At 39.2% G+C, this 13,041-nt stretch overlaps 1 protein-coding gene across 1 annotated transcript; it reads right to left on the bottom strand.

Moving 5' to 3' along the window:
- Positions 1-2,857: 2,857 nt before the first annotated feature.
- Positions 2,858-11,296, bottom strand: MRPL15 (mitochondrial ribosomal protein L15). Its single transcript, NM_001006388.2, has 5 exons — positions 11,132-11,296; positions 7,786-7,943; positions 5,378-5,543; positions 4,777-4,900; positions 2,858-3,429 (listed from the first exon to the last, which is right to left on the bottom strand). Exons 1-5 carry the CDS (start codon positions 11,237-11,239, stop codon positions 3,092-3,094), a joined length of 894 nt encoding a protein of 297 aa, NP_001006388.2. The 5' UTR covers positions 11,240-11,296; the 3' UTR covers positions 2,858-3,091.
- Between the last annotated feature and the right edge of the window lie 1,745 nt (positions 11,297-13,041).

The following is a 13,041-nucleotide window of genomic DNA, read 5'->3' as shown; positions in this document are numbered from 1 at the left end:
TAACACTTTTCAGTTACAGCAGATTCAGTGCTTCTTGCAGTGCAATGAATTGTTGCATGTGGAAAACAAAACCCTATCAAAACAGGATATTGAAACCAATCGTTTATCTTAGGAACACGAAAACATGGTACAGATTCCTAGGCAGAGGTTGCCCTTAGATGCCAGTGCTGGCTTGTAGTCCTGCATCGAAGGGGCTGATCATCAAATACATGACAGCCCACTGGGAGGCTGTTTATTACAGACTTATTGGAAACCTTGTCAGTAACTTGCATGTGCTTTTGATAATTCTGCATTCAGTTGCCAGGAGACTTGTGCTCCTGATGAGATAAAATGAACAGGAAATCCTCTATAGCTTTGTCACTTTTTTCACTAGTAAATAAAATCAGAACAAGTGTTATAAAATGCTAGCTACTATAAACAGAAAAAAAAAAAAAAAAACCAAAAAAAAGATGAGCACTGCATATTTTAAATAAAGCAACATACAGCCCCCTTTGCCCTCTCCAATTATAAGATGATAAAAGATCACCTTTATAAAGTAGAATGACCGGATTTTGTGGAACGTGGCTGTTTTGGCTCCAAGGTATTTGTAGCATTATAGTATCAGAGCCAGGATACAGCTGCCTTGTGACTAAGATGTCGTTCACTTGAATAAGTGCTATCCAATCACTCGACGTCACCAGACATCTGTTTCCTGTTTTCATTCTTTCTTTCACTGTTATCATTTTATCCAAGTTACCCTTTCACCTGAAAACCACTTAGAAACCTATAGCAAGCAGTGCATACACACGCGTGTGGGTATCAAAGAAGCTGATTTAGGAAAAAAAAAATCACTGAAAGCAATTTGTTCGTCTTAATACAAAAAGCAGGAGTAGAAACAAAGTTGCCTTCCCCCTTCCCTCCTCCCAGAAATACACAATGATACATAAACACTTTTGTCTTCTGGTCTTCACTAACATGACTAACTTCCTTCTTTGCTTCCAGTTAAGTAGCTTTCCTGTTGAGTGCCACCACCTCCACATAATACAATTGTGAATTGATTCATAAAAACAGAAACATTATGGCACAAATAAGGGAAGGCAATAAATACTCTTCCCCCTCCAACTCCTTCCCAAATGGAGGTGGCAGCATTGTAACAACAGCAAGGAAAAATATAGTAAAAATAAGTATTGCTTGTCACTTAAGTTTCCAAACCTACAATCATCAGGATGCAGAACAGGATACATCTAAAGCGAGAAAGTTATTTACTTCACGTTCAAGTTAACAGTAGCTATACTTATGTTGGCACGCGCTGTTACTTGCCATGTGCCACAAAAGCGTTGTGCACCTTATAAAATACTGCTGTTAACAGCAGTGAGAGCAAATTCCTGCTATTCACAATCCAGTCTTATATTGGTGTTGTTTTGCTATGCTTCACCTATACTTAAGCTATAAATCAGGAGAACGCCCATTATTAATAGCATCTCACACACATTAACAGACAATAGAAACTGAAGTGTAAATTGTAAAACAAAAAAATTACTTACTTTCCATTGCTAACCTCTGCATTGTGTGCTAGCTATTCTGCATGAGAACATTTCACTTTGTCTTGTAATTATAGATGTTCACGCAGATTGCCAACACCACTTGCTGAGTGAAGCAGAAATCCGAGGGGTTGACAAACACCAGCAAAAAAAAAAAACTTCACTACTTCTTTTATTCTCTGAAAGAAGCAGCAAATGCTTTTCTTGTTGAAGCACACAAGTGAGTGAACTGCAGGTGTTACAAATCAGAAGCAGATTCTGGCACTTGGAAGGCTTCCCCTAGGTGATGGGCTGGTTTGTCTGCCACAGGAAACTATAAGCATTTCCAAAGGCACATAAAAAATTGGAAAGCAAATGTTATTCTTATGTTCTGGTCTTCCGGACTGCTTCCTGCATCTTCATATCCAAATTATCCCTACTTCAATGCCAAACTCAGCTTCCATTAAAAGTTCAAGTAATTATGAAACATCCCACTAACTTGTGAAGAGTCAGATCGACCACTCACGGATTACCTTAAGATTCGCCTTTCAATTTACTGCATGGTCTGTCATTCCAAAATGCCCAATCCTAAGCATCCAGATGAAACCTAGGATAATAATACTTCAGTATTATTGATAAAACAAGCAGTTGTTGGAAAATATTTACCCACTTTGTATCAAGTTGTTCTTGTTACATACTATGTTCCATAAAAATAATTTGCTATTTTTTTTACAACACTAAATTAGTCTCCTACCACACACAGCCTGTCACCAAGTTGAAAACTGCATCCTTATTGAACGTTTTGTCCATCACATACTTCCTTCATACATCCTTCATAATCTAACATCTAAATGCACTGTTAATATGAATAAAAATAGTTGTTAAGACAGTTATCTTTTGTTTTTGAAATTCAGATGAAGTTCTTGCAAACGACACACTATGGCTTTCTCAATTGCATCTGAAGCAATGACTGCAAGACAAAAAAAAGAAGAAAATTGAGATTTTTTTTGGCAGTGGCAAAATCCAAAACATTGCTATGAACTTGAAGAGGTTCATTAATTCTTCCGTACTTTGATGGTTTCCACTGTTGTTTTATTTTCCCTATCCAAGAAAAAAAAAAGATGGTTTATGTTTTGGAAGTGTTCAAGGTAGCATTTTCTACAACATTAACTGGAATGCTGTAGAACAATTTTAAAACTAGTCTTTGTTTCACACAACTGCATTTCAGATTTTTGTACTGAAGGGAAAGAATATAAACTAATTATTAAGTCACGCCGCTCCTCAGAAACATCCACTGAAACATATAACACCAAACTTTTCTGAAAACAAAATATTAGGCAAATAATAGTAAGAGAAAGTGCCCAAATACATGCTTTATTTCAGACTCCACACTGCTTCCAACTGTTAACATTTTTCATACGCAGTATTATGACAATCAAAAACAGCAAAAGCGACACCAGTAGATTACATAAACAAAAACTTCTGTTTTGTCTGGTATAACAGGAGTCTTAAAAAAAACAAACACCACTTTGTATCCATTATTTCATATCCAGATGTTTCCTGTACACCTGCAGTTGTCTCCAGTCCTGAATTCACGAGCTATAGTATTTTAGCAGCCTCTCATCAGTTGGCTTCAGAATTTTCTTGTCTGCCATGTTTACGATCCATCCTGGAGCAAGACCAAAAAATATCTGCCTAGGGTCTTTGCGCGTACTTAACATTTTGAAGAGCTCATCCTTAGTTATGTCTGGTAAGGTATATCCGTACTTCTTGGCAAGTTCAAGTCTGGCTTCTGCAACCTTAGATGGATCTGCCAGGTACCCACGATTACTGGCATCTGTGTAGTAACGTACTAGGTCTTCAGGGGGAAGCATTCGCTTTGGAATAGGCTGGCCACGCAGAAAAAACGGGACTGGCCTAATTAAAATCTCTGTGTGCACAGAAAAGAGATTAAATATGATCCTTTATAAGCAATATTTAGAGACAATAAATTACACTCACTTAGTATTTTGTGCTCAATAACTTATTAAGCTAACTTATTAAAAGCATACCAAGCAATAAACAAATCTCATTCAGAACGAGATGCCATTTTACAAGTTTCTCCTATCCAAACGAAGAACTGTGTCGTTATAAGTATCAGTTAAAACAGTCTAGATGAATTATCATTTCTAATACATTTAGAATGCCCTCATTGGAAAGATAACACTGAAGAAGATAGCGAGTACTTCAAGCCAAAAGATGCCAAGACGTTAAAAATCCCTATTTACACAGTCAACGAGTGATAACTTCAGTGTTTCCTTAAGTATTTTAGATAAAGAATCAATAGGAAGTTTATTTAGATTGGACATAAGGAAGAAATTCTTTACTCAAAGGCAGCGTAACAGGCTGCTCAGAGAAGCTGTCCATGTATCATTCACTGTCCCTGTTCAAGACCACCCTGGGCAGCCTGATTGAGCGGGTGGCAACTCTGTGCACAGTGGGGGATGGGGAGATAGAACTAGAGAATCTTCATGGTCCCTTCCAAGCCATTCTATGAGGCTATGAGACATTTGTGAGACTGTCCTCGCCTCATTTTTTGCTACAGTTGACAAATTACATTTCAGATGTTTTTAAACTACATATTTGATCATTTCCTGGATTAGGAAAAAAAGGAGCTTGTATCAGTCCAGGACAACATATTTTGTACAAAAGAAGCCTGCTCTTCTCGTCCTCAGCCTCATTCACACATGAAAGTCCCATTATTGTCAATAAAAATGGCATGAATGAATATCAGGCAGGATGCAGCCTCGAGCAAAGCAAAGTCACATTCTTCAGTGAAAGTGTTCTCAAAACAATAGCCATTTTTATTGGAATGATTCTGACCTTCTCTAACTTATTTATTTCCTCATTCTGACTGGAAAGTAATTTTAAATTAAAAATATCATCAACCAAGCGTCGTTTAAATCAATCTTCCCCTGAATTTCCCAAGGGTTATTAAGTGTATGGAAAAATTCAAAGAATCAATCCTTTATTAGTTCCTCTGTTTGCACAGCAACTCACATTTCTTAAACTGGCTGACAGGTAAATAACCATTAACACCAGTAGGGCTAAACAGATGAACATCTTAAGAAAAAAAAGAAAACGCAGGAGACATTGCAGTTCAACATTTATATAACAAATCTTTTACTTAAGCTTTCGGAATGGATGAAGTGGATGATTTTCCAATAAAAACTACATTTGAAATTTGGACCCTTAATCTTCGTATTTTAAGAAGTCAGAAATGAAGAGAAATTCTTACCCAAACTCCTTGGATCATAGAACGATGTCGTAACAACACCGCCATTTTTTTCTATAGCTGCAATTGCTAATTCGGACGCCCTCTGCACTTCAATATTTATTTTTGCTGCAAAGATATCAGCACCCTGTAAGTTTCAACACACATTAGAGTAACATCAACAGGAGTATTTTAAGGCACACATACATTCTTCTCTGTAAAGTTATAAGAAACATTTTATCCTGAAAAATACTATGATTTGTCTGTTTAATGTCCCAAGAAGGGTAACCGAATTGCTCTCCTTTAGTCACCCGGGTTCAATTAAAAATGTTTGCCTGTCCAAAATCTCATACATTCATTTTAGTATGTTCTAATCTTCTGCCCCAAAATATTTTTTTACCTATTGTTATGTTTTCCTTAACTATTACTTTTGAATAGTCACTCTGGTTTTAAAACATCTCCCTAATATTTTGCTTGCACATACTGCCCTCTACTGGGTTTGTTATCATGAATTCTACAGAAAACTGATTTAGAAAAGCAAGGATGCTTCCAAAGCAGAAGGACAGTTGGACAGTCTAGTGTGAAAAAACTGAAAACCCATAATATATTTGTATTGTATGCATACCTCCTCCACCAGCTGGACACCATAATCCCGTTTGAGAGGTTGTACTGTTACACCTCTAGCATTAGTAAGCTGTGTTAAGTCAATTGGTTGCGTAGGGTCAACTCTACCCAAATCAATCAGGTACTGCAGCTTCTGAAGACTGAGTGGATGATACTGACGTCGGCAGCTGGCAAGGAATGAGGGGGAAAAAAAGGAACAAAAAGAAACGTACAAAATTCAAACTTTAATAGAGCTGGTCAATGATATACAGCACATATTCAGTTTTCTACCTAGTCTTAAAACAACCAAGTAAGTGCTTAAAACAGACTCATCCATAAGCCAAATTTGCACTAAGTTAAATGTACAAGTCCCAGTTACAGACCACGATTGCACTATGCGTTTAATTCCCATCCTCCAATATGACATTGATCCTTTTGCTGTTGACAGGCTGGTTAAGGAATGAATTAAGGAATTCATAAGGAAATTATAAATTAAGTATAAGCATTTCTTGGTAATTCAACAAGATTCTAAATAACCATCATATTAAAGTGAATCCAGCTTGGTAACATCACTGATGCCTTTGGAAAAATCTTACAAAAAATAAATCAAGACAAACTACCACCAAAGAAAATTCAGTGTTCTGTCAATAGCCATCACCTCCAGCAGAATCTTCTGTTGCCTTTTATGAAGTTCTAACTTAACTACACAATCCAATCCTCAGAGTAGTTTCCCCAATTCCAGTGTCTCTGCCTACTGCATAGGATTCCTGCTGATGCTCAAAACTATCTTCATACAATCAATTTCATTACTGCTACTGGAAATCTGTGAATGCTTGTAGAAAAACTGAGAAGTTTATCTAAACTAAGTCAGGGAAAAAAAAAAGAAAAGCAACAGAATTAGCGCAGTCAGATAGCTCCTAACAGAGCAAAAGCTGAAAAAGTAGAGGATTAGCACTGCAGATAGGAAAGAAAAAAAATGAGGTAAAGATAGAGACGTTGTTCACCATGCTATTATTCTACCGCAGTACTCTCTGGAGTGCCCTTAAGTTGAAAAAGGACCTTTTGTTATTGTTTCCATGTGTACCCAATGCGATTAAAAAGCAGTAGGATCCTTTTATTTTTGTCACTGCAGAAGTTTGGATTTTTGTTGTTGTTGTTTATTAATAAACTTATGACCACTTCTAACGTGAGAAAGCTCAATGTTTGCATTCTGCAGTATGTCCTTGGTGGATGAAAAGTGCTTCTTATTCACTCCTATTGTAAATTAATCAAAGAGGAAGAAATGACAGTAAATGGAAATACAATTTACAACACTTCAAAACTAACAAGACTTGTTGAGAAAACCTTTAGTAATGAGGACAGCTCTGTATGAATTCATATATAAATTGAAAATATAAAACTGAACAGCTATTTGCTGAAGTTATATCAGCAAATGAAACATTAAATCAGATTGCAAGTTTAACAACTAACAAATAAAGACATCAGCCTTTTCGTTCTTAAACTGTCTGCATTTGTGGCATGCTTCTGTTACTAGTACCTATAGCATCATTGTATGGATACAGAATTTTCTGTGACCACATATGTAGAAGGAACAAAAATAGACAACAAAAACCTAACAGTTTTCCATTTGTCAATATAGTTAAGAAAATTAATATGAAGACCAGCACACAGATCCACCACTAAGAAAAGAGACAGAAGAAAAAACAAGTTGGGTGAATAATGTTAAAAAGCTGGAAGAGGGACAATGGCACAAATGAGCACAGTGTGAAAAGGGGACAGAAGCATTAGACAAGGCAAAGCACCTGATGGAAACACTAGCAAAGGACAATTTAATGTCTGGCAGATTTGTTATTAGTGAGCTTTTTGAGATACTGGGCAGAAAAGATGGAGCACGGATAGACATAAATGGCACTACTGCAGGGCTAAGCAAGTACAGCAATGAAGAAAAGCAGAACTACTTGGCTGGCAGACATCAGAGCTCCAGGTGAATAAAGCAAACTGAAATAGCACAGAAAAGCTAAACTCTGAAGCCTAACATCTTCACAGGAGTTCATTAAAGGCAACGTGCTCACTTCCAGGCAGTCCAATCGGCTACCTGCTGTGAAGACAGGCATAGAAAAAAACAGGCACGTTTGCAGGAGGGTTCTCAGAAGAGAAATGGGCTTAATTGTAGGGGATAGATTGCCACAAATGAGGGATTATGCAAAAAAAGGGGCAAACAAGAAGAGCTGCAAAGCAAAATGAAATAATTTATTAAAAGAAATAATTATCTCATGAGAAACAGGAGGTTCTGCTTGTAGGCAAGGTAACTATCAGACATACCTAGTCTATAACAAGGCCTGTTTTGGTATACTAGACAGATTCTGGCTTCATGAGAAAGATTAAGAAAAGCAGACTGATTAATTTGTGTGCTAATATGAAAGAACTTACCTATGTCCCTCATTAAACCCGTATTTTGGTATAGACAAATAAAATGGAGTTTGGCCACCTTCAAAGCCTAAGCGGGGGCGATTTCCTCTTTGTCTTTCCCCTTTGTGACCTCGACCACACTTTCTACCTCTGTATCGTCCACGGCCACGTCTTCTCTCCTTGAAAATAATGAATGATACATTTAGTTAACTACTTTCTAGGGAAGAATCTATAAAACGTAAGATTTCTGAGACATAACCAACACAACAAAACGCCAATTCTTAGGAGGGGAAAAGAGTTAGAAACAGCTCTTTCATAAGGGGAAAAATGCTCAGAAAAGCAGTTAATGTGGGCTTTTTTGACAGTCAGCTCTAGGGAAGAATCACAAATAGCTGGAAGTTTACATGAACACATACTGCAATAAAAGAAATAGTAGTACTTAATCCTGCCTGTTAACATTCTGAACTCCCCAAGTTAAGTAATTTTGCTGAATTAACTGTTGACATTCCCTCCTGTTTAATGAAAAAGTTGCTTAGTGCTCAGAAGTTTCTGAATACTAACAACGGAAAACAAAACACTTTAAGATGCAGAGGAACAGAAAACATCTGCAATGCATACATATAATTCTTTTCCACGAACCAAGACTTTTTGGAAAGTCTGCAACTACTGACTACAAATCAAAAGAGAAGATTATATTTCAAACTTTTTTTACTGCTTAAACAAAGACTGTGAAACTAAGCTGAAAGATTCCTGGGCACTTCAACTTAGCACTGCAGCCGTAAATAGCATTTTAGCAATCCTCTTGCAACAGCATTTGTACAGCTAAGTGGCAAACAGCAAATGTAAAAAAAATATCAGAAAAAATTAGTTACATCATTCAGCAGAACATGAGTATGCAAATATCTATAGCATCACAAGATAGGCATTAAACAATGGTGGAAATGAGCATGTGGGTGTATCAGCTTGAAATGAAGCAGTGCCAGCTCACACTGACCTAGCTATTAAAAATCTACTGCATAAGATTACTTTATCTCAGATACCAAAGGTCTTGTGGCACTAAGGCTCACTTTGATTTTCTCATGCTTTGTCACGGATAAACCACAAGCTTCATATTCCTCACCACTGTGCTGTACAGTTAAGAGGTTGCTACTGAGCTCCAAGAGGCACAGCCATATCTGCACATCACTTTGATGAATGCATTTGATTCTACAAAGTTTTTTTCCATTTAAGCTAGCAGTCACTGGAGTGCAAACACGCAGAAGGAGCAATGCCATATTGCTTACAGTCTCATGTCTCCACAACTATTTTCTGTTTTCCACTGTATTCTTCAATTTGAATCAGTCATACTGGGAAATACGTAAGGCATCACATTTTAAACACGATTTGTAATGTTCATAAGCAAATTTTGATATGCTAAGTCACTCCATAATCACTGTTGGTTCAAAAGAATTTAAATAAGTCATTAGCAAAAAGATTTCATTAAGTCTCTTCACATTCTAATTTTTCATATCCAACACTCAGGCAAACTGTGGGCACACCTAATGCTCTGCAGTTATACAGCAGGGAATATTTAGTAAAACCAAGGTTTGAGGACTGCCACAAAGACACAAAATCCATTGCTTTGTGCTTTTTATTAAGTTATGGAACACTTAATGTGCAACGGCATATTAATAAAAAAAGCCAATGTGGCTATAAATAATTTAAAAAAAATCATTAACATACTTGAAACAAGGCAAGGCTTACCTGTATTAAGATTAAATAGCACAGAGTTCAAGTGCACATTCATGCTAGACTACACTAATGCCACTAATGGAAGCTGTCTCATCCCTAACCCACACATTGTGCTGCTTTATTTACAGAATCTCTTGTGCTGTATAGTTCTGCATTAAATAAATCAGGAAATTAAACTGGATGAAAATCAATTTTGTTTAATTAGTTTTCAGCGGTTTCATTCCTTGATTTGGCTCTCCACACAACCTTTAGCATCAGCACAAATACACAGCAGGAGTGAAAGTACTTGGAGGCACAGGGAGGGCATTGCTGGCCCATCCTTTCTAGCAGCTGCCTACACATACACCAGTTTGTGGTCAAAAACAGAAAGCAATTGGTATGTTGACCAGATTTTAGCTTGTCTGTGGGGCTAATCAAAACGTTTTGGTTCATAGAATCATAGACTCGCTAAGGTTGGAAAAGACCCACAGGATCATCCAGTCCAACCATTCACCCATCACCAATGGTTCTCATTAAACCACGTCCCTCAACACAACATCTTTTCACAACATCTGTTTGTGAAGTAACATGCACTTAAATACACTCATTTGAACTGATTAACCACAGAGTAAAACCATCATGCACCAAAACAAAAATATCAGGGAAAGCCAGCTGAGGTCAACTGTACAAACTCTAACAGAAAGCCAACAGGTAGCAGGAACATGCGGAAAACAAACATCAATCAACCCACATCTCATTTTCTATCTGAAGTTGCAAGTCACTTGCTGAAGACCCAATGAGTACATAAAAATCTCTACTTACAAGAAACAATAAACGCTTTTCTAAACCCAGCAGCTACTTTGAAAAACAAAAACTTCTGAGAAAAAACACTGGGAAGAAAAAATTAGTCCCCTATACCTCAAGTTCAGACAATATAGTTGCAATTAGCTTGAAAAAGAAAAAAAGGACACCAGCCCCACACGGGGTCTCCTCTTCCAGGTCATTATGACCTTGACAAAGCTGCATCTAGAGAAGCAACTTGACAGGAGAACCCCTGATAACCGCAGTGGGGGAGAATATTTGTTCTCCTGCCTTGCCATGAGCCTGTGAGATTACAAATATGCAGAACTCACCAGGTCTGTTAGCATCTCTGGGGAGCACTGCTACGAATGCCCTGCCTGGTGTTCTGTTTGTTCTCTATTCCTATGACTCTCCTTGCCCCCATGTCAGCTGGGCTTCTTTTCCTTACTTCTCTGTTGTTTTATAAGTAGGGATGGGAAGAGAGAATTCAGTTTTGCTTTGGAACAATCACTCCTATTAACAAATACTGGTTGGAACGACTTTCCCCTTCTCTCCTTTTTCATGCACACTATTACTTCCAATCATAAATGTTTGGTATTCCATATATTTTTTAGTGTCTCTCAACCACTACAACGGCCTTAAGGCCTAGATAGGGCCGCCCATCAGCCAGTTGTCTGTGGATACGGCCACATGCACACAGGTTTAAGGGATACGGGGCCAACACACAACGTCACCACCCCACCTCGTTCCGGCTGGGCAGCTCTCCCGGGCACGCCGCGGTCTGCCAAAGACCTTGCGACGGCCCTTGAGAGCAACAGGGAACCCAAGACCCACCCGACCAGCCACAGGCACTTACCGGCTTTTTTGAACCCGGATTGGGCCTCAGGTTGGCCAGGCTGACCTTAGGCAGCGACCGCAGCAGTTGCAGAGCCCCATGCACGCCGTGCACACCATTCCCGCTCATCGCCACTGCCCTCCCAAGGACGACGACAGCGCTCCGCAGGCAGAGCTGCTTTACGGCAAGAGCCGTAAACCGCGCCTCCCAGCACTGTCGTGCGGTGCCATACCCTGGGAGGGCGAGAGCGCGCCGGGGGTGGCACAAGATGGCGGCGATTAGAGGCGTGCATTTGCGCTCTGTCAGATAGCTGCCAGTGGGCTACGTCCTGCAAGAGCAGGGAAGCGCGAGTCCTCTCAGCAGACAATACCAACGGCTTAGGTCACAAACTGGACTTAGTTCTTCACTATTCTGTTATTTGCACTGCCCCCAACCCCGTGTTTTAAAGCCAAGCCTTTAAAACTGTTAGGCTGCATATGAACAGGAGTATGCTGGTATGGGAAACCATCTGTGTCGATTTCAGCCACTAGAATAGAGGAAATACACAGTTTAGAGCACGTTCTGCCTTGTAAAGTTCTCAGTACCTTAAATTAGGTAGAAAAATATTCATATGCAGATAACTCACTGTAAAGACATCCAACTCGCAAGGCTTTGAAGGATTCACAATTCAAAAGCTTATACTGGTTCCTTCAGGAAGCCAAGCCCTGTGCTGTTTGCCTGCAGGCAGCAGGCTGCCCTGTGCCCCACTGCCCTTCTGCTGTTGTGCAACTCCCAGCCGCCCTATGTGCGCAGAGCTGTGTTGCTCTGGCAGTGCTGGCAGTTCAGCTGACGTCAGTCCAGATGCAATGATCAACCGCTTGGCCCAGCTGTCAACAGGCATCAGGCCCTGTGTTGCATCAGGCCACCGCAGGAGAGTTATCTTTATTGAATAAGAAAGACAATCTGGTAAACATCACTGTAGCAGATTTGAGTTGGGTACCATACGTGTGACAAGAACTAAAGCACGGAGATAAAACGTAGAAGCCTTGTTAAAATTAATTTGGCAACAGCGGGAACTCCCTGCCACAGATACTAGATATCAAAACAGCATCACAATCATGGCAAAAAAGGTAGTGTAAACTTGAAGTTATACAGTTGGTGCAAAGACCTCTCCAACATAAGTTATGCAGCCATGCTGACAAAGATATTAAGACTTGAGCAGAATTTACTTAGTAGAAAACTACCCCTGCCTGGTATGGAACGTGTCAGCAGGATGGATACGCAGTGCACTTTCAGCTGCTGTTTGAGTTGCCAAATAGCATCTGTGCTAGGCAGATACCACCCAGCAAAATACAACGAGCAGATTGACTTCCTGGGAGGAAGTATCTGACAAAGATGCCTGGAACAGAAGACAGAGGACAAAGCATTTCATTCTGGCAGCAGTGTGTTTGCCATACTCATTCAGAGTTTGTCTGAGTTCTTGAAATGAACAGATGAATAAGAGGCATTCATTCTTTGGCCATGAACCACAATTTAATTCACTGATGCAGGCATCTGTTCTGACAGGGACAAATGAGTTCTGTCCAACAGTGTTGCCTGCTGTTTTTTTTTTTTTTGCTGTTGTTCCTGCTTCCCATAACTTAATATTTAATATCTCCACTAAAGAATATTGTGATTTCCTTTTTCCCCAAGCCTTTCAAAGCACAAAAACTGATTTTTATAAGAAACATTCAAATGGCAGACATGAACAAATTATGCTATGGAAGTGCAGTGTAATCTGGCAGACGCTCAAATATGAAAGCCCATTTGAAAGCTAGTTTTAAAGGTGAAAGACAGCTCAGTCACAGAATCATACAGATGGGGAAGATCACTAAGCAGAAAACCTAATCCAACCACCAACCCATCCCCACCATGCCCACTAACCATGTCCCTCAGTGCCACATCTCCATGTT

The sequence above is a fragment of the Gallus gallus genome, chromosome 2 (genome assembly GCF_016699485.2).
Source record: "Gallus gallus isolate bGalGal1 chromosome 2, bGalGal1.mat.broiler.GRCg7b, whole genome shotgun sequence".
Lineage (NCBI taxonomy): Eukaryota > Metazoa > Chordata > Aves > Galliformes > Phasianidae > Gallus > Gallus gallus.
This window is presented reverse-complemented; position numbering and strand designations above follow the sequence as displayed.